The following is a 26,518-nucleotide window of genomic DNA, read 5'->3' on the forward strand; positions in this document are numbered from 1 at the left end:
GAATCTCAGCAACTTTGAGTGAAGGCAGGACCCTTACTGAGTTGAGTCTTCCTCTACCCGTAAAAATTTACTGTATATAACTTTTTCCTGAAGCTATTGGAATGAATACAAGTTAGCCTGATTGTCCACTGGCAATACTAGAATAATCTCCCTAAGGCGTGCTGTTTTCTGGCTGGAAGTTATTTTATTCTGTTGAAATGTATTTTTTTAAATGAAAGGGGCATTTCCTTTTCCTATGTTATTTGCTTTCAAAAAGCAATGAGAATTCTTTAAACATGGCAAATTAACCACTGGTGAATCTTAAATTTTACCTTCTCAATGATGCATGTTCTGATTCACCAGTCAATATTTATTTCTAAGCCTTCAGATCTCAAAAAGGTCTATATGGTACTTGAGTTATTGCATCTCAAGTAACCAACCCCTGGGAAGGTGTTTTATTTCTGTAACACAAATGAGGCAGGATTTTATGCTCCTGGAGGGGAGATGTTTGTCTTTTATCTCTATATTGGGGTACCTATTACAGGAAAGAGTGTTAAATGAATAAAGGAATGGACCCACAGTGGGGAAAAGGAGCTTGCTTGATATCAATGTGTTTGAATTTATTACCATGAATCTCACTTTCTAAAATTGCTAGCACTATTAAAAGTTTCTGACAGTGAAGCAAGCCATTGGAACACATTTGTGATGTGAATATTAGGTGTATTATTATGTACTCAATTTAGCTTTTTTATTTTATATAATTTCTCTCCAAGTAGAAATCATGTTCTAGGTAAAGGAACAAGAAATTAAGCAGTGTGGAGACCTGTAGGTTAGATTCAACTTCCACTAATGGAGAAGATGACTTTGGATAACTGTTGGCTCCAGTTTCATTTGGGGATCAGGGATTGGATTAGAATTTGTAAATCTAATTGTTCTCTCTGTAAAATTGGGAGACCCTCAGGGTTGAGAGCAGATCTTCCTCTTTTGCATCGATTTCAGCACCTAGCCCAGTGCATTGTAAATGCTTCATAAATACTAGATGAATTAAAAGTGAAGTATTCTATTTATTCTTTAGAGAAAGATACACAGACATTTTTGCCAACCAGCAAAAATGAAGGCAGCAACCATTTCTAGTTTATGTTGTATTCCTAGCATCAGGCAAAATGATAGGGACATGGTAGGCATCCAACAACTGTTAATTGGCTCCTCCAATCCCCCTTTTTTGTCATCCTTCCACAGAAATTTATTGAATGCCTTCTAAGTGTCAGAAACTTGGTTTATATTAATGAAAGAACACATTCCAGAGGAGCAGTTTTATTTGTATAGGCAATTACAAAGTAATGGGATACAGATTATAATAGAAGTATGTAAGATTTCACTGAAGTTCACAGGGAGGAGAACCTCATCTGCTCAGGAGTTGGGGAAGGCACTCCAGGATGATGAGGGTTGAGCTATTGAAAGAGGAATGGGATTTGTTAAAGTGGACCAGGGTTTGAGGATATTAGAACACACTCCAGTTAGAGAGGATGGCACACACATGTTCTTGGAGCTGTGATACGCACAGTACACATTGTAGGGTTAGTTAAGCATGGCTATAGGAAGAAGTGGGTAACATAGGGGAAGGAAGTATAGACAGAATTGAGAAACAAGAGTGATTCTGGGAGGTTATTAGAGGTCAGAGTTTGAAGAACATCTCAAAATAGGAAATACTGACTGGTATCTGAGCTTTTCTAGAAGGCTGAAGTTAAATTCTATAGGTCATGTCTCAGTAATAGCAGTGGTAGTAATAGCAATGGCTAATATTTATTGAGCATTTGTTAGAGACAGGTGCCTTTCTAAGCATGTGATTCATTTAATCTTCATAATAACTTACAAGGTAGATATTGTCTTTATCCTCATTTGACAGAGGAGGAAATTGAAGCATAGAGGTGCCTCATTCAAGGTCACAGAGCAAGTCCAGACTTTAACTCAGAGGGTCTGGTTCCAGAATCTGTTCTTAATCACTATATTATATTACAACACAGAAAATATAGTGTTGTAATGCTGCAAAGTTAATTTATAAAATAATAAAATCGAGGATTAGAACTTCATTCTCACTTTAAATCCAAACAGCAGCATGAATCACTGCTTCTGCCTTTCATATGTTTTTTAATGGCTTGATCATTATCTTCCTGATGATTTGATTATGTGAGGAGGGCAAGTTAAGGTCACTGCCACTAGGTCCTCACTGTTGTTGCCCATATGCAAGACTTCAGTAAAAGATGTCTATATGACAAATGTAACTTTTAGCCAGGTCTTTGCGCTATGAGAGTGTTTAGTCTGTCTGATCTTTGAAGATATTTATGCATGGACCATTGGCTCTAAAATCCCCCTCTTTGTATCCCCACAACAATGCATATTTTTGTCTAGTGTACTCTTAGAAGGGGCCAGATTTTGTGAACGTAGATGCCTGTCCTTCAGAGTTTATTTATAGAATATGCTCCAAGCTCAGTTCCCACCTATGAGTGACAACATGCGGTGTTTGGTTTTTTGTCCTTGCGATAGTTTGCTGAGAATGATGGTTTCCAGTTTCATCCATGTCCCTACATGGACACAAGAAGGGGAACATCACACACCGGGGACTGCTGTGGGGTCGGGGGAGGGGGGAGGGATAGTATTAGGAGATATACCTAATGCTAAATGACGAGTTAATGGGTGCAGCACACCAACATGGCACATGTATACATATGTAACAAACCTGCATGTGGTGCACATGTACCCTAAAACTTAAAGTATAATAATAATAAAATAAAATAAAATAAAAAAAGGAGAAAGGCAGGAAGAAATGGAAGAAGAAAAAAAACCCATTCCTTTATATTATAATACAAGTGCATATTCATATTCTAATTTTAAAATTAACATTATAATAAAATTGTTTTTATCTTTAGGAAAAAAAAAGAATATGCTCCAAGCATTTGCTTCTCAAATTCTCCACTATTGGATAACAAATAAACCATAATGTAACAGGATTTTCATTTAGGTTTTTCCATTAAGCCTTAGCCATGGATTGTGGTGGTATCTGGTTGAGGACAGATCTGAGTTTAGTTTTTACTCTGCTGCTGAAATTGTTGTGTGATCTTGAGCCAATCATTGCACTGTTCTCAACCTCAGTTTCCTCATCTGGAAGATGAGGGTGTTGGAGTAGATGATCAGTGAACTGTCTCCCAACTCTTAACATTCTCTACCTGTAGAGTTTTTATAATCAAACACAATTGTGTAAAAGAGAGAAAAGCAGTTGTCATGGAAACTGTTATTTAATACATAACACTGTTTCTTAATCAGCCTGTTTTCCTTGAAGAAATTTGCTTCTCTTATGATGCAGGCCCAAAGGTCTCCTAATTCTGCCTTTAGAAAGGCTCAGATTTCAGTTCCATCACTTAAGAATTCAATGCATGGAACCAGTTACTTAACCACCCTGTGCCTAAATTGCTTTATTCTTAAAGTGGTATTGATAGGAATACTGATCTCATAGTGTGGAGCATCAGGCCTGATGCACAATAACGAAAATGTTAATGATAATAATACCAATGCAGATAATATTAAAAATATCTAATGTTTATTGAGTTACTTATTGATACTCTGTGCTAGGCATTAGTAAATGTATTAACTCATAGAATCTTCAAACCAACCCTGTGGGGTAAATGTTACTATTAATCCCATAATTAGATCAAGTTACTTACTTGTCCCAAGTCACACAACTTGAATAGGGTGGAACCAGAATACTTGTCGAGCTACATAAGCCAATTTCAGAGCCTACACTCTGAACCATTAACGTTTCTCAATAATAACACTGTTAATATATAATTGTGAATAACCAGCATCTTTTATGGCCTTTGCTGTATGCCCGAATCTGTTCTATCCTATGAGGTAGATGATATCATCATCTCTATTTCGTAGATAAGAAAACTGAGACCTCTAGAGGTTAATTAAAAACACATAGTTGGTAGTAGTGGAGGCAGGACTTGAACTCTTGCAGTCTGGCTCCTGAGTCCATGTTTTTAACCATGATATCTCAGTATGAGCTTTTATTACCCTACATCCAGTTCAGTTTTGTGTCCATGAGTGATGTAAGATGATTATAGCTCCACCCACTAGATGATGTGAGCCTTTGGCAGTCTTCCGGAACTCTGTTTTTTGTTTTTTTGTTTGTTTGTTTTTGAGACAGAGTCTCTCTCTGTTCCCCAGGCTGGAGTGCAGTGACATGATCTTGGTTCTCTGCAACCTCTGCCCCCCGGGTTCAAGCAGTTCTCCTTTCCTCAGCTTCCTGAGTAGCTAGGATTACAGGCACCCACCACTGTGCCTGGCTAATTTTTGTATTTTTTAGTAGAGATGAGGTTTCTCCATGTTGGCCAGGTTGGTCTTGAACTCCTGACCTCAGGTGATCTGTCTGTCTTGGCCTCCCAAATTGCTGGGATTACAGGTGTGAGCCACCGCACCCAGCTCTGTTTATGCTCTTTGTTGATTTCCTGTTGTGTCCCTAACTACCACATTTACAAAAACAGATGGTAGGCCAGATGGCCCAGGAGCCATTGCTTACTGACCTCTAACCTAAGAGAGAGATAGCCTACTGATAAAGTATTTAATGCCAATGAATTTTGGGATCAGTGGCCTCTTGTAGGTACATAAAAGCAATAGTAATGACATGTTTATTTTTTCCTTCCCTCCTCATTTTTAATGAGACCTGATCTTGCTGTTCCACATTTACTAAATTAGGTACTGGCAAAATTTGGTAGTGTAGGCTTACACTATTCACATTATCTGCTACTTGACTCAATATATTGAAATTTGACTTTAAGCACAGACTTTCAGCAGTAGGAAGCAATGTTGACAAAACAACTTTTAAAAAAAGATCATATAGAATGAAAACATGGATATGTGCCTTGTTGAGCTATCTCAAATCCTTTTGCTAAATAAGTAATGGGTAAATTATTTTAAATGGGGAAAATGGAACACAATTTTTAAATATTTTAAGGCATTTCAAATGGGCCTTAAAATACAACAGTTGTCCTCTAGAGGGATTTTCATTAATTATTAACCATATCAGAAATATAATTAAGTCAGTGCTGAAATTAGTCAAGATCAGCTTTATAACTCAAATCACATAAATAACATACATGAGTTCTATGAATTAATCATTGTAGATTTGATTAAAAAGTTACATTTCAAAGTTCATGCACTTTAATGTCATGTTGTTTTTGTTTTTCAAACATTTGTTAAACCAGCTGTCTATAGAGGCACATTGTATGGCTAAAGATCTAATTGCACCATTATTAGCATAGAACTGTAGTCAGTAAATAATTAGTGGCTTGCATTGTGAGGTTTTGATAAATTTTTAGGCTTCTCTGAATTAACATTTGTCTTATGGTCAGTTAAGGAAATTGAAAATCGATTAAGGAAATTCAGACAGGGCCAGCTTCACAGTCTCCCTCCTCCACAGGGTCCCCCATGACCACTGCCTTGGAGGCTGTGCTGACTTTGGGGAAGGCCTATCAGTGGCTGTGACCTGGGTTAAGCTGATGGACCAGGGGCATTTTTGAGAATATTGATTAGATTAAGGAGAGGTGGGGACCTGTATTAGTTTTTTATTGCTTCTGTAACAAATTACCACACACTCAGTGCCTTAAAATGTCACCAATTTATCTTACATTTCTGTGAGTTAGATGTCTGTTGCAGGTCTCACTGGGCCAAAATCAAAAGGTATTAGCTGGGCTGTGTTCCTTCTGTCTTTCTGGAGGCTCTAGGGTAGAATCTGTTTTATGGCCTTTGTTTTTTGGGATGGAATCTCGCTCTATCACCCAGGCTGGAGTGCAGTGGTGCGATCTCAGCTCACTGTAATCTCTGCTTCCCGCATTCAAGCGATTCTCCCGCCTCAGCCTCCTGAGTAGCTGGGACTACAGGCACGTGCAACCATGCCCAGCTAATTTTAGTATTTGTAGTAGAGATGGGGTTTCACCGTGTTGGCCAGGCTGGTCTTGAACTCCTGACCTCAGGTGATCCGCCCGCCTTGGCCTCCCAAAGTACTGGGATTACAGGCATGAGTCACCATGCCCAGCCTCAGTGCCTTTTCCAGCTCCTAGGGCTGCCACATCCCTAGACTCATGGTCCCTCTTTCATGTTTGAAGCCAGCAACATAATGTCTCCCTGATCCAAGCCACCAAAGGTTCTCTGTTTTTGAGGTCTCATGTGATTAGATTGCCCCCCTTCCTTTTGGATATCCCAGGATAACCCCTCCATTTCAAAGTCCTTAATCAAATCTGCAAAGTGCCTGTTAGTCCCATGTAAGGTGACATATTCACAGATTCCAGAGATGAGGAGTTGGACATTTTAGCAGAGCCATCATTCTGTCTGCCACACAACCGAAATTCAGTGTATTGGATTCACTGTCGGCGCTTCCTCTGTTTACCAGCCCATCTTCTTATGTTTCAGCTTCTTGTGTCCTGACACCCATTTTTGTCTCAGTCCACGTTAAACCTTGTTCTTCTCAGTTCTCACTTTCTCTGACCTTCCTTTAGCATGCAGTCCAGTGGACTCTCTTCTCCTGCTGAGAGCAGTATTGCTGGCCAGGCTGCCTGGGTTCAAAGCTAGGCTGTGCCTCATAAACGTGACCTTTGGTAAGTTATGCAATATCTCTGTAACTCAATTTTCTCATCTGTAAAAGGAGGATAAAGAATGTGCCTGGACTACATATGATTGATGTGGTGATTACGTGAATTAATATATTCATCACTCTTAGAAACAATGCCTGAGACATAGTAAACCATCAATACATGCTAACCATTGTTGCTGTGAATTTGGTTACTCTCCTTTTGGTTGCTGGTAGAAATTCCCTCAAGACTTTATCTGTGATTTCTTGTATTTTCTTCAGAAGTTGCAGCCTCTCTCAAAGCTTTAGCATTCATCCCTAGGCAAAGAACTCCAGCTGGACGCATTTCCAAGCTCTATACCTTTATTTCTGGCAGTACTAGGTGAACATTTTTGTTTGGATGTCCCAGGGGAGCCACAAAGCTGAACTTAACATCTTGCCTACCGAAATATTCCATCCGTGTTCTTATTTCTATTACTGTCTTTAGATCCAAAGTCAATTTTTATTCTTTCCCTCTCATTTACCACTAAACATCAAAAAAGTTATCAAATATTAAAGAAACTACTTTCAAACTATCTTTTAATCTATTTGTGTCCCCACTTCCACTGCTCTGATCCAGGCTTCTATGACCGTTACCCTGATTTGTTGCCCCAGTTGAAGTAGAACAGTATTCTTAAACCTTTGCTCTGATTATGCAACCCCCACCCCCGGACCTGCCCCTCCCTTCCACCTTGCTCCCACATCTTAAGTGATTCCCCGCTGTCTTAGCATGGAGACTACATCCAGTGTAGCATATAAGTGAGTTTTCTTTAGGAATTCCCTAAAAATTTAAAAATTTCATATAAAAGTATGTTGTGAAGATTGTTGCTTTCAGTCTCAACAGCCAGTTACTGCTCACGCATCTTAAACATGCTTGAAACAGGACATCTTTTCCTTTCATGAATGAGCCTTGTTCTTTTGTACCTGAACCTTCACCATGGGGGTCATGCTCTTCTCCTCCATCTCTGCCTGTGAGAAATCTACCCAGCAATGAGGCTTAGAGACAATACCCACCACTCTCTTTGTGAAGCCTTCCCTAGTAGCCTTTCCCTGAACCCTGTAAGTCAGAGGTCAGCAAACTACAGCCCATAGGCCAAATCCAGCCTATTGCTTAGTTTTATAACTTTTATTAGAACTCAATCACACTCATTCATTTATGTATTGTCTGTGGCTGCTTTTGGGTCTACAATAGCAGAGTTGAGTAGCTGCAACAGAGACCATATGGCCCACAAAGCCCAAAATAAATTATGCTCTGGCTCTTTACAGAAAAAAATGTGCTGACCCCTTTCTCCCCTCAGAGATTACATAGTCTACCTTGTGCATCTTTGACATCTCCTTCTGTTAGAGTCACTTCTGCACAACTTTTTTCCTGGCAAGAACGATCTCCTCTTGTAGACATAGATTCTGCCTTTATCATCCTTGTTTCTATCCTTGGGCCTAGCAGGGGTAGGGCTCAGTAGTTGTTGGGGACAATAGATTGCCTGTAAAAAATTTTTTTAAACTAAATTTTGCTCCCTTGGCTAAGTGACCAAAATCTTATATAAAGCAGTGTTCTCTTTAGGGGGTTAGTGCTTATCATTTGATGTTTCTGGTAGTAAACCATTTCATGTTTCACTTTGGGAAGCACTTTTTTGACTGCCAAGATAAGCTGCAAAATTGAGTCCAAGGATCTTAAGAAATAATATTCCTAAGCCATTTAAGCAGCTAACTTGGTGATCTCATTTAATAAGTGGTCCACTGAAATTTAGGATTGCAGAGTATACTTTTTCATTATGCATGGGTTTCACCATGTGAAGTAGATATCTAGTTCCTACTCAGCTATTTTTGTTGACTACCTAGGGTATGATAATATTTGACCATGCTACTCTCTTATGAAAAATGCCAAATAGTTAAATTTGTTTTAGGAAAACCAGAGATGCCTCTCTTGCTCCTAAAGGAGAAACCAAATGACCTTGGGTTTCTTTTTTTTTTTTTTTTTCTTTCTAAAACCCAGGAAGTATTGATGTCATGTCCTCCTGCGAAGTGCATTAGCTGTCCTTGCCTTTGCTGCTTTAGTACTGGGGAATGCCTCTGTCAGACAGTGAGCTCATGAGTGCAAGGACTCTGTCTTTTAATTTCTGAATCCTCAGTGTTTGGCACAGAGAAAACTCTTGACAAATATTTATTAAATGAATAAATCAATAAATAACTGAAGATCTCAGAAAGAACCTTTTCCCCAAGGTATTACTTTTAAACTATAAATTTACAATTGCCTACTTCTATCTAGTTCACATCCTTAAATATCACTTGTGAGAATTTCCTGTTGTGATGATATAGAGTTTATGTCTAGCTGTGGGAGGTCAAGGGTGGGCTACATTGTGCCTAAGTCCACAGAACACAAGGAAAACCCTTAAACTTTTGTGAGGTGACAGGAAATAAATATCTGCTTCCTAAGTATTTCCCTGAGTGAGAATGTAAAGGTTTAAGATAAATTAAGTATCACAGGGTGAGACAAAGTGAGAAATTCAGGATTTAGATTGGCATTCAGAGCAGGGAGGGAAAAAAAAGATGACCCAAACTGACACAAAATGAGAAAATCTTGGGAAATAAAAGTAAACGGTAGCAAATGTGATGTATTTGAGAACCTTACAAGGAGGTTTTCAGTATGTTCCAGTTGATTTATAGGATGTAGAAACATTAAGTGTTAAAATGGAAAGGGGTGGATTTTCAAGACTCTCACAGTGAGGGTTCAGTTAGGAATCAGAATTCCAACAAACAAACAGATTTTAATAAAGAAACTTCTTATGTTACAAAGGAGTGGCTGGGTTATGGAAATTGACAAGAGATGGTGAAGCACCCAGGGTCTAGCAAGGGTGAGGAGCCTTTATAAAACATGCCTCAAGAGGCAAGGGCAATTTTGGAGCCACGCAAGAGCGGGAGCCGTGGGAAAGGGGCTACCCAATAGGAGTAGACCTTGCAGAGGGCTTTCCAAATGGCTAGGGCCCTCACAAGTATTGACATAGGAAGGGAGCAGGGAAGAAGTAACTCAGCCTCTCTTTCCTCCCAACCTTTAGCTCCTTCTTGTGCCTCCATTGGCTGAGGCCAACTGGAGGCCTGTGAGGGAGCCCAGGTGATGAAGAAGTCACCTTCGCAGGACACAGAACAGGTGGAGAATGGATTTGAAGTAGGTAGAGGCCCACAAAACGTCACCAGAACAGGGACCATCTCCAGCCTTTCAGTTTACAAATGAGGAAAACGAGGCCCAGACTGGGGGAAATGAACACCTTGGAAATTCATCACTTTCAGCCTTAACACTTAATGTTCTATATCTTCATAAATCAGTGTTCAAATGAGAAAGACAATCAATGAGGACTGACTGAATAAATAAATGGAAGAATAAATTAATTTGAAGAATAAATGAATTTTTCATATCATAAATCCGTTTTTCACCAACATGTTTGCTAGATGGCATTCTAACCTATCAGTGGACCATAATATATTTAACTATTGCCCTATTAACAGTTATTTTTCTAGTTTCTAATATTACTATAATCATAATTATTATAGTTATGTCAGTATTAATTAAAATTATGATACTAAGTACTATGTATTGAGTATGTCAGGCACCATGCTGTGTGAAAACATACACTTTTTTTAGCCCTTATTATGAATATTTGAAGTATGAATTTAAACTCCCATTTTGTAAAAGAGGAAATTGAAGCTCACATAGTAACTCAGTCATAACTCATGAGAAGTTCCACAGCTACTACAACATAGACCCAGAATATGCACCAATATCCATTCAACACAAAAGGCCATCTCTCTATTGCTTCCCTATGTTATAAAAAATTTTGAATGGAACATTTTCTTATGTAACTCTTAGTATGTCTTATCATTTTCTTGAGATAACTTCCTAGAAGTAGAATTATTGGGTCCAAAGAGATGATCCTGTTTTTAAGTAGTAAGAAATAACATTTAGTTGCAATTTGAAATATATTAAATATCTGTGAGAGAAACCTTATATGGGTATGAAATTTTTAGTTTTGTCAAATGATCTGATTGCGAATGGTGAGATAGCCATGTCTGAGAGCCCCCATTTTCTTATGTTACCAGCAGTGAATAGCATCTTTTTTAATAGCCTGTATTTTTTAGAGCAGTTTTAGGTTCACAGCAAAATTGACTGCAAAATACAGACATTCCTTATGTATCTCCTGCCCCTACATGTGCAAAGCCTCCTCCATTATGACCTTCCCACACCAGAGTGGTACAATTATTACAATTGATGAACCTACATTGACACATCATCACCCAGAGTCCATAGTGTGTATTAGCGTTCACTCTTGGTGTTGTACATTCTGTGGGTTTTGACAAATTTATCACAATGTGTATGTACCATTATAGCATTAAACAGAGTAGTTTTATTGCCCTAAAAATCCCTTGTGCTCTGCCTATTTCTTCCTCCTTTCTTCTTTCCTCGTGGCAACCACTGATCTTTTTACTGTCTCCATAGTTTTGCCTTTTCTAGAATGCCATGTAGTTGGAATTATGTAATATGTAGCCTTTTCAGACTGGCTTCTTTCACTTAGTAATGGTTCCTGAACATTTAAGGTAAGTAAATGGACACTTAAGGTTCCCACATGTCTTTTCATGGCTTGACAGTTCATTTTGTTTTAATGCTTAATAATATTCCATTGTCTGAATGGAATATCTGTCAATTTACCTACTGAAGGACATCTTGGTTTATTTACCAAGTTTACCAAATTTACCACAGTTTATTTGTCAATTTACCTACTGAAGGACATCTTGGTTGTTTCCAAGTTTTGGCAATTATGAATAAAACTGCTGTAAACATTCATGTGCAGGTTTCTGTGGGAACATAAGTTTTCATCTCACTTGGGTAAATACCAAGGAGCATGATTGCTGGATTGTATGGCGAGACTATGTTGAGTTTTGTAAGAAACTACTAAACTGTCTTCCAAAGTGGCCATACCATTTTGTATTTCCACCAGCAGTGAATGAAGGTTCCTGTCGCACTGTATTCTTGCCAGCATTTGATGTTGTTGGTGTTCTTGATTTTCACTGTTCTAATAGGTGTGGCGTGGTATCTCATTGTTGTTTTAATTTGCAATTAATTACCCAATGATATCTACATTATTTTTTAAGATTTATTTTTATTTTAATATTTTATTTATATACTTATTTTCAATTAACAAATAAAAATTGTGTATGTTTACCATATATAACATAAAGTTTTGAAATGTGTATACATTGTGGAATAGCTAAATCAAGCCAATTAATGCATATGTTATATCACATACTTATCACTTTTTATGGTGAGAACGCTTAAAATTACTCTGTTAGTGATTTTTAAGAATACAATACATTGTTATTAAGAATACCCGCTATTTTGTATAATAGATCCCCAGAACTTATTTCTCCTGTCTAAATGAAATTTTGTATCCTTTGACCAACATCTCCACAACTGAGCTCCACCCCTCCAGCTTTTGGTAACCGCCATTCTACTCTCTGCTACTTATGAGTTCAAAATTCCGCAAATAACGGAGATCATGGGGAGTTTGTCTTCCTGTGCCTGGCTTATTTTACTTAACATAATATCCTCCAGGTTCATCCATATTATTGCAAATGACAGGATTTTCCTTGTTTTTCTTTTTAAGGGTGAATAGAATGTCTTTGAATATATCCACCACACATTTTCTTTGTCAATTTTTCCACTGATAGATACTTAGATTCCATATTATGGCCGTATTTTGGCTATTGTGTCTAAAGTTGCAGTGACCACAGGAGTACTGATATCTCTTGGACATACTACTTTCATCTTCTTTGGCTATATACTACAACATTTAAAGAGTTTTAAATCACTCTTTATGAATTAAAAAAAAATCTCAGGTTATTTTCACTGTAGATGGGCTTGTAGGGTTGAGGAAAGGAGAGTGTGAAGGCTAAGCTATTCAACGTTGTCTTCATTGACCACTTCCCCTTACTCACCCCCTCTTCCAAGGTCTTAGCTAATCTCCCAGGGACTGAACACTCTCCAGACAAAATCAACATAACAGAAGTCTGGCATTTGAGAATATTTGAGTTTAGTTACCTGTAGTCTTCCTTAGGTATCCCTAGAAAGATTAGTTCCTGGATAACCACCTCCCTCCCTTCCCCAGATACCAAAATGTTCAAGTCCCTTACATGAAATGGCAAAGTATTTACATATTACCTACATGCATCCTTCCATATACTTTAAATAATCTCTAGATTACTTATAATACCCAGTACAATGTAAATGCTATATAAATAGTTGTTATACTGTATTTTAAAGTTTATTTTCCTTTATTATTGTTTTAATTGTAGTTTTTTTTTTTTTCTGAATATTTTCTATCCGAGGTTGGTTTAGTCCACAGACATGGGACCTGCAGATAAGGAGGGCCGTCTGTACTTTGTTTGATACCTGTCCTGCCGGCTCCCTGCCACCCCCGGCACCCTCCGTTTCTTTCTAGAACTATTTACATTAGTGTCTACTGTGAGCTAGGCATTGTGATAGGCATGAAATAAGACACAGTCCTGGCGTCACATTCAGGGGACATATATGCAGACAATTATAGTGCAGGTGGTAGGTCTTGGTGTAGTTATGTACCAGGTGCTAACAGAGTGCGGGGGAGGGACATGTGAGCTGAGGGTTCTGGGGATGCTTGGTAGAGTTAGGGGTTGGGAATAATGGGATTTCTTCAGAAGGGTTATGAATGAGCTGATCTTAGGAGAATATATTGGATTAAGGCTATGAAAGAGAGCATTTCAGGCAAGAAGGAGGATTTTTTTTTTTTTCATGAACTCACTACTTAGGACCAAACTGTAAGCACCAGCACTGTTTCATTTTCACCTTATGGAGACCATTATTGGAGCTGTGTTCATCAAGTTTTTTCTATGAACCAACAAACCCAAATCTCAGTGGTTCACACCCAGAAACATTTGTCTTTTTGTTCAGGGTTTTTTCAGGCAGCTGTTGTTTGCCTGATATTGGCTGGTTTGAGTAAGGCTTGGTCCAGGTTGCAGATCAGGTTTGAGTTTGTTCTTAGTGTCTCCTTCTGGGACCCATGGCTAGTCGGGACATGTGCTTTTTATGATAATAGCAGAAGCAAAAGAGACCAAGCCTAAACCACACAAGCACATTTCTGCTTTCATCTGTTTGCTAACATCCCTTGGCTAAAGCAAGTCATGATGGCCAAGTCCAAAACCAATGGAGCAGGGAATATACCTTCTCTCTCTATTGGGAAGTACTAACAAGTCACATGGCAGAGAGAAGGTATGAATTACGAATCGGGGGCAATAATCTACTCTGCCACTGTGGTTTCCTGAAGTGAAGTCCTGATAGAATTTGGTCGCAGGGGGATTAAAAGGGAGATCCTTACTCAGCCTTAGCAACAGGAAAGAAATAAGTTACAAAAAGCCTGTAAAGAATCCAAAGGAAGATTTGAAGGAGAGAAAGCACCAATAATCTAACTGCAGCACTTTATTTGAATTTAAGTAACGCTGGTCAAACATTCTTACAGGCTCTTACCCTTTCTGATCTATAAATTCTTCATATAGATGTTGAGCCAAAGGTTAGATCTAGAAAATATTACATCTAGTCCTTAGCATGTTGGTTTCTTTTCAATGCGCTTAAACGCTCAGTTAACGTGGCTTTAGACGTAATTGTAACAGAATTACAAAGGACAGCACCTTGGCAGAAAGTTCTTCCTGGCTTTGATGTGTTGGTACTGCCAGATTTTTGTGACATGCTGATGCTAATCTGTCAAATAGCCTGACACTAAGTGAGAAGAGAAATAAAAGGAGGCATGACAGGGCCAAGGACCTGGTGTGGTGGAGGATGGTTGGGCAGTAGCAAATCCTCTCATCAGCCCTACTGAGACTGAGCAACACCCTATCTTCAGGTCTCCGGGTTTGGCGGTGGTGGGGGGCAGGGGGGGCAGTCCTACATGGGTTAGAACTCATACCACTCTCAGAAATGCATCTACTTTCAGTTACCCACCAATTCTGATGCTCAAAGCCCCTCCAAACCTGTTTTCTGTGAGTCCACCTGAGCTCACTTAACTAAGATAGCACAAATTCTGCCCCCTCTCATGGGAACATACCTAAGCTAATGACACATGAGGTGCTTCCTCTTCTGCATGTGTACCTATGTGTTTGAGCTTTTTCCTTCCTCGGATGCGGGAGGGTATCAGTCTATTTTATAAACATTTTGTCAAGTGTCCTTTGAGCCAAATAAGAGAGGATATTAGAAAAGCTCCAGAAAGTTTGGAAAAGTAAATTCAGACCTGAGAGTAACCAAGAGAGTTCCCACCTTCCTTCTGGTCAATGTTCCACGAAGGTGAAGCACTGGATTTACCCTCCACTTTGCAGTTAAAGAGGAAACTAGAAATAAATATTCCCTTCTACAAGGTTTTTTTTTTTTTAAATTAAGAATAGATGAGTCTTATGTTTTGTGTGTGGTGGTGACATTCAAAACATAGTTTTTCAGTGTTTTGAAAAGTAATTTACCTAAGAAATGACAAGAAGAGTAATGCAACACATAGACAGCATTGCTGTGAGTTGTAAAACATTGACAGAACGACAAATGTTCCTGTGGCATAGAGTCCTTCTGAATCACAGAAATGACATTTGGATGAAAGCAAATCATTTTTACATAGGCACACTGCTATGAAGCCAGAAATAGTGAATATGTGCAGTGAAGCCAGAAATAGTGCACCTTGGAAGTGGGCCAGAGAGAAAGAACACCTAAGAATTTTATGTTATTCAGAAAAATTTTCACTTTTTTGGTAGGATTTTTGAGGAGTAAAGAAAATATTTGAGAGCCTTAAAGAAAATCTGAGCTTTGATTTTTTTTTTTTTTTTTTTTTTTTTGAGACAGAGTTTTGCTCTTTGTTGCCCAGGCTAGAGTGCAGTGGTGCTATCTCGGCTCACTGAAACCTCCGCCTCTTGGGTTCAGGTGATTCTCCTGTCTCAGCCTCCCGAGTAGTTGGGATGACAGGCACCAGCCACCACGCCCAGCTAATTTTTGTATTTTTAGTAGAGATGGGGTTTCACCATGTTGCCCAGGCTGGTCTCAAACTCCTGACCTCAGATGATCCACCCGCCTCGGCCTCCCAAAGTGCTAGGATTATAGGCGTGAGCCACTGTGCCCGGCCTTTGATTTTTGTTTATTAAAATATTAGTCATTTATTGTGTTCCCATGTACTCATCAAGTGTCTCGAGAGAAAACTCAGACCAAGCAGGAAATGTAGGTTTGATGTTTAGGAGACAGAGTAAAGTGGGAGGCATGACTTGGGGAGCTGAACACACAGAGATTACACATGGAGATATGGAGTGCATAAGATCCCCAAGGATGGATGGGATGGAGAGAAGAAAAGGCCAAAATCAAAACTTCGGAAAATGCCCACTGTGGTGGGCTGATAATGGCTCCCAAATATCTGTCCACATTCTAATTCCCAGAACCTGCAAGTGTTACCTTGTTTGAAAAGAGTCTTTGCATATGGGATTTAGTTAGGGATCTTGAGATAGGGAGATTATCCTGGTGATCCCTAAATGTCACAGCCAGCATCCTTCTAAGAGAGAGGTAGAGAGAGATTAGACACAAACACCGAGAAGGTGATATAATCACAGAGACAGAGATTGGAGTGATGTTGTCACAAGGCGAGGAACACCAAGGAATGCTGGCACCCATGAGAAGCTGAAGGAGGCAAGGAATGGATTCTCCCCAGAGCTTCTGTCTACCTTTCTGGAGTCTTGATGGGCCTACAGGTGTTCAGCCTGCACTTCTGTGGAAACAGGGAACATACAGCAGTGACATAGAGCCCTGCTGACACCGTGGTGTGAGACACATGGCCTTCAGAACTGTGAGATGATAAAATCCTGTTTGAACCCATCCTGGTTGTGTTAATTTGTTAAATGGGGCTTTGGGAACTAATATACCCACCTTTGGGAACAGGAACAGAAAGAGTTTAAAAAGGTAAGGGGAGGTAGCAAGAAGCTTAAGTGTCATGAAAACGAAAGCCAAAGCAAGAGTTTAAAAACAGATGAGCAGAAGCAATGGTGTAAATGCTAGAGCCTAGAGCCTAATGGGTAAAAATGAAAATTGAGGAGAATCATTGATATGATAGAAGCTAATGATGGCAGCTAACTTGTACTGAGCACCCATTATACTGGACATTGCCATAAGCACTCTGCAGGTAGAAACTCAATTCTCACAAAACCCTATCAGGTATGAATTATTGTTACCCCATTTTACAGGTGAAAAAACTGAGGCAAAAATTTAAATAAATGCATTAAGTAACATAGGTAGTAAATGGTGTGGCCAAGATTTGAGCCCAGAATTCTGGCTACAGCATCCACATTTTAGCCACTACTTTGTACTGACCTCACCTTATCCCCCAAGGTGTGTATTTCCCAAGATTCTGACTTTGGCTCTTTTATCAAGTAAGATAGATGATGTGTCTCAAGAGGAAAAGGTATTTTTGTAATGATTATTTGAGGTTGAAAGGAGGAAGATCAGGAACTTTGCATCACCTGGGCCCCATCTTCTCAGCTGAGTTGGAGAGGAGGCTGTCTGATGAGGCTGAGGGAGGCAGCTAAGTTTCTGACCTCAGGGAGCCTAGGAAAGACAGTGAGGATACAATAAAACAGGAAACACTAAATGAAAAATTTGCTGCACAGTGAAGCATGCTCAGTGTTATTTCCTTGACTGGCTTTTGGCACTGTGCTGTCCATGTCCAAGATGTCTGCACCATGTAGCGTGCAAAGTGCAGAGGGAAGAGGGACTGAAGGGGGATCATTGCCCCACACCTGCCCTATGGAAAGTACTTTGTTCAGAGATGAGGAAGGAATCAGAAAACTGCACAATACGACCCTTGTCATTAGAGACTCTTGAACGTTTGAGAAATGGACCATCCATGTACTGGCAGATGAATGAGACTTCAAGGGCATTACATGATGAGGGCTAATTGCAAGATTAGAAACTGGAGTGGGTCAGAGGAACTGACATGTGTCAAGGGGAAGGTACAGCTCTAGATAGTTCTTACTAAGGTCTTTGACAGCTGATCAAGAATCAGGAGGACATTTCAGCTTGGATAATGCCATGGGCCAAGCGTGGGAGAGGGGAGAAACAGATGGTTCTTTAAGAGCTTAGGCCAAAGGAATCTCAACATCCTGGGCTTCCAATCTATCCCCCACCCAGGATAGCTTTCTGTTAAGTTACTGTTCAGAACCACTGCAGGCTTAAAACAATGAGTGTTTATATTGGTATTGAATCCATTAGACTGCATGGTATAGTGGAAAAAGGCAAGGTTAAAATATCATTTAATCACTTTGTTGTGTGACCTTGGTCAAGTAACTTCTCGAGCCTCAGATTTTCCATTTGTAAAACATAGATACCAATTCTCAGGCTCTTATGGTTGTGATGATACATTAATGGGATAATGATCAATATCTAGTGTGGTGCCTGACATTTAATAGATAGTGTCAACAATTTTTTTTTAGACTAAGAACAAATTGGATGATGTAATTTATTGGCTGACAATTCATTTCTAAAGATGTGACTTCAGAATATTCTATAAACGTTAACATTTTCAAATGCCCAGAGTATATTTTCTATCTTGCATGCTAGCTATTTATTTACAAATCTCTCTTTCTCCCATTGACTTAGCCCTTGTGTGAGGAGAGCTCTTTTACGCTAGGCCCTTTATCTGTACTTTGAGGACCCTTAATTCCTAGAGGAAGAACATGGATTTTTCTCAGGCATTAAAGATTCCTTCCATATTTCCATGTAACATACCCACTTTCCTCATACCTATCTTCTCCTGGTAATATTCTTGAATTATTTTTTATTTTTAACATTTTTTGCTATGATCTACATTATTATATTTTAAAAACACAATTTCAAGTACCTATGCCGTTTATTTCCATGATACAATTTCTATTCTCATTTACGTCATTTTGTGCTTCCTTCAGAAAAGTTATATAAAAGCTAAAAGTGCTGTGCTGAGTCAGAATCCTGTTCTCCTCAGCCCAATAAGCCTCTGCAAAAAGAAAAAAGAAATTTTTTCAGGAGAGCAGTCTATTTCATATTTGCAGACTGAGAGTGCATGTATCATCTGATGTTGACTTAAAATGTCTCTCCTCTTCCCTTCATCTGTCACCCACAAAGCTGTTTGCATTCTTCTGGAGTCTTGATGGGTCTACAGATGGTTCAGTTTGTACCTCCGTGGAAACAGGGAACATGCACCAGTGGCACAGAGCATGGTGGAGTGGAAGAAAACCACTCCACCATGAAGTGGATGATGCATGTGTGGTTGATGCTGTGGTGTCTGTCCTAATTATAGAGAGAGACCTCTGGGAGTGGAAGGCTCATACTTGCCTAGGCACCTGAGCATCAGAGTGCCCAGGGGCAGCCTGCCAGCCTGTCTCCCAAGGGGCCACCCAGCATGACAGTCCTAACCTGAGTGAATCTCCTGAGACCAAGGCTTAGGCTCACAGCATTGTGGGCTTAGAAACAACATCTTGGGGGCAGACTCATACCAAGCAATTCACGTGGAGATAGATGTGTGAAAGCCAAGGATGTCCATCTGTTAGCTCACACTGAGAACCCTAGCTGCCAGGTAGACAGGAACACTAGTGTGAAAACTCTCTTCCTGTACTGGAAGCCCAATCCTAATCCGTAGGTTATCTGGTGAGCACTGTTGGAATGAGGGCAGTTAAATGGATAAAGGAGAGTAAAATCATGTATGTCAGGACTGTCTGGCGGTGCAATTGGAATTCTTGAACTTAGTCTGTTTCTTAGATGGGTGCTGCCTATATTTGTTACACTGTTTGTTTTAATGATTTCCTGGTTTAACAAGCCCTAATCTGATTTGAGTCATCCTTCCTTAAGATTTGCTAGAGTTTACAAATTGGCCCAGGTCATATCCTCTTTTTCCCCTGGGAAAATTTAAGGTGACCCTTCTTATCTTTGACATGACCTGTGATTGGTGATTTTGCAGTTTACCTCTTAGCAGACTTGTTATTTTCCCTGTTTCTAGGTTTTTAGTAGACTTCTTATTGTAGCTCTAAAATAATTTTTTTACATTCCATTTTTTTTGTGTTTCAACATCCGTTTTAATGCATACAACAACATTATAAGGTAGATACTATTTTATATCCCATTTACATATAAAGAAACCTGAGACTCAGAGGCTAATGAACTTGCCTAGAAATACCTAGCTAGTAAAGGAAGAGGTTATGATTCAAACCTAGGCACTCTGATTCCAATACTTAAGACATACCTGGGGCTACTTTTCTAAATGTTTCACATGTACTATCTAATGTAATCCTTACAGTTACACAATTTTTATTAAAAAGTACAGTTCTCACTCAGAAAGAAAGAAGGATTTACATAAAAAAGAATTTCAAGCCCAGAAATACTAATATTACAAGTGTCAGGAATAGTAACATCCAGCCTACTTCCAGCCTTTCTCTCTCTCTTTCTCTCCTTCCCTCCTTTCTTTTCTCCCTACTTCCTTCTCTCTCTCTCTCTCTCTCCCACCCTCCCTCCTTCTTTCTCTTTTTATTTACTTATTTATTGATTTATTTTTATTATACTTTAATTTCTAGGGTACATGTGCACAACGTGCAGGTTTGTTACATATGTATACATGTGCCACGTTGGTGTGCTGCACCCATTAACTCGTCATTTACATTAGGTATCTCCTAATGCTATCCCTCCGCCCTCCCCCCACCCCGTGACAGGCCCCAGTGTGTGATGTTCCCCTTCCTGTGTCCAACTGTTCTCATTGTTCAGTTCCCACCTATGAGTGAGAACATGCAGTGTTTGGTTTTTTCTGTCCGTCAATGATAGACTGGATTAAGAAAATGTGGCACATATACACCATGGAATACTATGCAGCCATAAAAAAGGATGAGTTCATGTCCTTTGTAGGGACTTGGATGAAGCTGGAAACCATCATTCTCAGCAAACCATCACAGGGACAAAAAAACAAAAAATCCAAAATAATTTTTAATTCTCTTTCTTATTGGTGTTTCTTAGCAAGAATTCTTCTGTAGTGAAGAATTTTCCCTCATCAACTAATAAAAAATGGCTAGTAAAGGAAAGGCAGGATAAATGCTTGCTTTATTCCCTTTATTAATCTTCTGAGTAACGAGTTGGTATCTTAGGAACCTCCAATGGTGATCAATGAGTGTTTTAAAAAAATACACATTGAACTCAGCATTTCTTTATACAGTTGATACGTATCAGTAGATGGAGTCCATATTAATGATGTAATCTATATAAGCTGATGTAATCAATACTACTTTTGAGGAGATTGACATGATGTCTGGAATTTGCTTTAAATACTCCAGCATCTAAAAAGCAAACCAACAACAAAGTGAGTGGGATTGATGAAAAAAGATTGGAAAAATCTTGATATTTGTTGACACTGGTTGATGAGTACATGGAGTTCATTATACTATTCGTTTTGCTTTTAGTATGTTTGAAATATTTCCAAATATAACAGTTCTCAAGATGCATATAATTCTAAGGTTATCAAGAGTGTAAATGTGAGTTTAGCCAACAACTTTGGCCTATCTGTGAATCTTGTGGAGAAAGTTCTTGGTTTTTGTTGAAATTCCAGATACCCCAACAGTGGTTCCTAAGCCCTACTGCTTTGGCAACAGCATGTCAAATATGTGCATATTTTCCCAGCATTTTGGAAAGAATTTTTATAAGAATTTTCAGATTTGACTGATTGGATCCTGTTTCATAAAAGTCTTGTCTTGGTTACTAAGGATGTCTACTTTTGAGTGATGCATACCTTAAGAATTTGAAACATGGTTGCTTCTGTTCTCTGGACTTCATATGAGAACATAACAGCCTTTTAGCCATTCTGAAGTGACTTCTTCAGTCTAATGGTGCCATTTCTCATTCCAGGTTTAAGTTTATCTATTCATGGGGCTGAAAAGTGTTTGCAAATCCATCAACGGCGAAGTGTGGCAAGCCGCCCAGCGTCACGTCGTCGCCTGCCTGTGGTCAGGCATTCCTCACTCCCACCAGGCAGAAGGTCAATAAAAATGGAGGCGAGCTCTTCTGGAATCACTAATGGAAAAACCAAAGTCTTCCACCCAGGTGATGCATGGGGAAGTTCAACGGGGACCCATTTCAGCAGCAACCTGACCACAGCCTGCATTATATTTTTATTATGTAATTATGCCATACTTTCAGCTAAGCTTGCTTTTGTTAGGAGTCTTGTTTTATTTCCCCTTCTGCTCACCTCAGTCAATGGTAAATATCACCAAGACAAATAAGAGGGTAGAGAGCTTGATGGTTCAGAGAAGGTTGAGGCTATGTGCACAGTGGTAGAATCTAAATGAAAATCAGAGTGCATAACCTCTTGCTCAGTTCAGGAAAGCTCATTATATAATAAAACAAAATAGATATTTGGTCATTTCCTGATAATTTGCTTTAAGACTGGTCAGGAAAAAATTCAAGCCAAAAAACACCCACTTTGAAACCTAGGTTATCTGTGTTGGCTTGCCCACATCCTCCTGAGATCAGGAGAGAAGACTGGAGTCATTATATTATATTGTTTTAAGTCTTCTGGGAAGCATCTGTGATCTCTTTAAAATATTAAAATGATTCTACATTAAATGAAGTGAAGACATCTTATGTGCTTATTTGGGGGAAAAGCTCATTTAAGTATTCATTCATTCATTGAACAAATATTTATTGAGTGCCAGCTATATGCTAGGCATTGTTTTGGGTTCAAGGAAATATCAGTGACTAAGGCAATGTTCCTGCAAAGTGACTCTATAGAAACATCAAATTGCGAGAGAATTCACAAGTCATTTAGAAGAACTCTCACCTGATCCTGATTCCTCTCTGTAATGTCCTAGTGGATGGCCACACAGCTGCTACTGAAGCCAACCTCCATCTCTACTCATGTCACACCATCTTCTCTCTCTTAGCTTGTAACCTTGTTTCCTAACCCATCAAGAAACACCAGGGCCGTTGGGCATGAATTACTGGAGGTCCCTTATCCTCTCTCTTCAAATGTATTGCTCTTTATGCATCATTCCCCACTTTCCTCCAGTTTTCAGAATATGAGGGGCCTCCCACTGTCTTTGACCAAGCCCTTACCCATGTCCTTTAGTCATGGTCACCTCTCACCTCTTCTGAAGCTTCCTCAGGAGAATGTGTCCTCTTGTTTTCGTCTCTTTCACCCTTCCACACTGCTAGCTGTTTACCCTCAGTCTATGAAAAGGCTCAAGCTTCTACCATTCTGATCATTTAACACTGTACCCTTTTCCCTCTTCTGCCACTTTTTCCTTCTCCCTTCCAAGACAAACTGCTGAAAATAATAATTTACTTTTGATTGCTCTGTTCTGTCAAGGGCAACCAACACAATCTGGTTTCTAGCTCCTCCATTCCATTCTGGCTGTTTTTGAGGCCCTCAGTGACCTCCTTTTATCACAATGTAGTAGACGCTTGCCAGACTTTCCCGATGCGCCAGACCAAGGCGGACAACCCACTTGTTTCCCAAACACTGTTCCCTTGGCTTCCATGACAATCTTAGGGTTCTTCTCGTATTTCTCTCGCATGTAACTTTCCTGGTTTCTCCCACTCCAGCATCTCTCTCCTCCTCTTGCCTCCTTTCCCAGTATGTACCAAATCCAGAATGATTCATCTGTACCCCTGATCAATTACTGTGCTTGTTCTACCAATTACAGGGTCCAGTTCAAACCTCTTAGCATGTTAAAAACAAATGCCTTTTGTGATCTGGCCCCTACTGCTTTCACCCTTCATTTTTTGCCCTCTTCTTCCTTAAGCTTTATTACTATAGTGCATCAATCAGGGTTCAATCAAAAAAGCAAAACCAGTAGAAAGTATGTACTAGAGACTAATTACAAAGAATTGGCTTTCATTGTGGGAGATGGCTAGGCAAGTCTGAATTCATAGGTCAGGCTATCTGCAAGGGCAGGCTGGAACTCTTGGGCACAGCTCTTAAAAGCTTCAGCTCTGCTTTTAAGGCTTTTCAACTGACCTATATTATCAAGGAGAATCTCCTTTACATAAAGTCAACTGACTATGAACTTTAATTGCATCTACAAAACACCTTCACTGCAGCACTAGATTAGTGTTCATTGAATAACTGGAGACTGTAGCCTGGCCAAGCTGGCTCATCAAATAGACCATCACATCTGAGTATATCAATGTGCTTTCACTTCTCTAAATATGTGATGCTGTTTCATGCCTCCCAGCCTTTGCTCCTGCTGTTCTTTCTTCCCAGGATGCCCTGGTTTTGCTCTGTTATCTTTGAACATGTTGAAATTACTTGTCTATCTGTCCACTGAAAGGTCTTTAAGGGCAGGGATTCTGGATTATTTATCTTTGTACTCCCAATAAATATTTGTAGGGTAGGACCGAACAAAACCTTCATTAGCTGTGTTTTAGACTACTACAATAGCTTCTGAATTTTTCTGTCTGCCTTTATTTCAACAAGTACCTGATATACATCAGGAAACAAAGCAGACAAAAGTCCCTGCCCTTGGGGAGTTTACATAGTAGCTGCAAGAGATAATAAATAAATATATTAAAGAGACCAACTGTGTAATCTATATTATAGTTATATGTAAGCTATATATAATATATAGTGTTTAGGGAAAGGATAAGTATTATGGATAAAAGAGAAAGTAGGGGAAGAGGGTAGCATGTTGCAATATTAAACATGGTGATCAGGGTAGGCTGAGTCATGAAGATGTGTAATCACTGACTAGAAGTTTCTGAGACAGCCATGTGGATGTCTGAGCAACTTCATTCCAGCAGAGGGACAGTTAGTGGACAGGTTGTAGGGTAAGAGTGGGTCTGGCAATTTGAAGAACAGTATGGAGGCTCCTCAACTTGGAGTGGAGTGAGTGAGGCGGGGAATCATCTCAGTGAGGTTGTAGGGACTAGATGGGGCAGGACCTTATAGGCCATTGTAAGGACTTTGAGCCCTATGTGAAAGGAAGCTCTTACAGGGTTTTGAGCAGAAGAATTCCATAATTTGATTTATATTTTAACAGGATGTAATATAGACTATGGGGAGAATAGATTATAGGAGGAGAGGATAAAAGGAGAAAGGTCGGATAGGAGGCCTCCAGAATGATCCAGTGGAGAAATGATGGTAGCTCTGACTAGGAACGGCAGAAGTGATGGTGAGAATTTAGAGTCTGGATATATTTTAAAGCTGGGCCAACAAAATATCCTAATGGATTGTATGTAGGGTAAAAGAGAAAGAAGAGCAAAGGATGACTGAAAAGTTTTTTTGGCCTGAGTGAAATCAGCTGAGATGGAGAAGCCTTCAAGAGAAGCAGATTTGGTGGGTTTGAGGGCAAAGGTGGGGCTGAGTTCAGAAGTTTGATTATAGATGTGATGATATTGAGAGCTGGCAAGATCTTGTGGGTGGTAGTTTGACCTCCATGTCTGGAGTTTGAAAGATGATTGGTCTGTGAAAGAGGTATGAAACTAATAGTTGTTGACATATAAGTGCTATTTAAAGAAATGAGATTGAAAGAGATGACCAAGGGAAGAAGTATAAATGGAGAAGGGAGAGCATCAAGGGCTGAGATCTGGGACACTCCAATAATAAAGGGTCAAAGAGCACATGAACCACGAGCAAAGAAGGCCAAGAAAGAACCACCAGTAAAGATGGAGAAAACCCAGAAGTGCCACATCTCAGAAATTACAAAAGTTTATCAAGAAGAGAAGAATGGTTTTCTAAGCTAAATGTTATTGAAAGTCAAATAAGATGAGGACTGAGAATTAGTCCATTTTAGTAAAGTGGAGGTCAGTGGTGATTTTGATAAGGGCCGTTTTAGTGGAGTGGTGGGGATGAAACCCTGATTGAAGTGGATTTAAGGGAGATAAGAGGACATAAATTAGATGCTCTGAATATAGGCAACTTTTTTGAGCAGTTTTGCTATGAAGTGTAGTGAAGAAATAGGGCAGCAGCTGGAGGAGAAGTAAGGTCAAGAGTTTCTTTTAAAAATAGCAGCTCTCCAGCAGATAATTTATGGTGTTCAAGTGAGGGGAGAATTTGTGATATGGGCATCAGTGAGAGGATGAGAGCTATGCACAATACGACCATGGATAGTTTATCTGTGATAACTGGTGGGAAGGAGGCGTATGTAGATATTGGCAGGTGTGCTGAGGGTCTAATAAGTTCTTTTCCTATGTTGTCAGCTTTATCTTTAATGTGAGAAGCAAGGTCATCTCTGAGAATGAGAATGGAGCCACAGGGAGAAAGAGAGAGAGAAAGAAAGATATGGAGAGGGGAAATATGTTTGCCAACTCACATTAAAAGGGATTGGAGATTCATAGTCATGAAACTAAAGTAGGACTAGTTATCATCATTGTGTAGTTTTTAATTTTGTGTAGCTACATGAGTAAAGACATAGAGTTGGTGGTGAGTTGGATTTGAACAGCAGTGTGGTTTTGCCAAGGAAGTAGGAAAGAGAGAAAGGGAATCAAAGGTGCATGGAAGGGAGTGATGATAGTGATTTCATTTTGTGATTTGGTAAAGAGGGTACAAGACATCAAGGGGAGCAGTTTGGAAGATGGCCGAATAGGAACAGCTCCGGTCTACAGCTCCCAGCGCGAGCGACGCAGAAGACGGGTGATTTCTGCATTTCCATCTGAGGTACCGTGTTCATCTCACTAGGGAGTGCCAGACAGTGGGCGCAGGTCAGTGGGTGAGCGCACTGTGCGCCAGCCGAAGCAGGGGCGAGGCATTGCCTCACTCGGGAAGCGCAAGGGGTCAGGGAGTTCCCCTTCCAGGGGTGACAGACTGCACCTGGAAAATCGGGCCACTCCCACCCGAATACTGT

General features: G+C 39.7%; 1 protein-coding gene across 8 annotated transcripts in view; it reads left to right on the plus strand.

The window, feature by feature from the left end:
• ANO4 (anoctamin 4) overlaps nucleotides 1-26,518 on the plus strand; it is a 430,350-nt gene that overhangs the window by 168,338 nt on the left and 235,494 nt on the right. For all 8 annotated transcript variants that reach the window (XM_054527543.2, XM_054527542.2, XM_054527546.2 and 5 more), the window contains one exon: nucleotides 21,585-21,779. In XM_054527543.2, coding sequence (XP_054383518.1) covers nucleotides 21,585-21,779 — 195 coding nt within the window. The remainder of the gene's footprint in view (nucleotides 1-21,584; nucleotides 21,780-26,518) is intronic.

The sequence above is a fragment of the Pongo abelii genome, chromosome 10 (genome assembly GCF_028885655.2).
Source record: "Pongo abelii isolate AG06213 chromosome 10, NHGRI_mPonAbe1-v2.0_pri, whole genome shotgun sequence".
Taxonomy (NCBI): Eukaryota; Metazoa; Chordata; class Mammalia; order Primates; family Hominidae; genus Pongo; species Pongo abelii.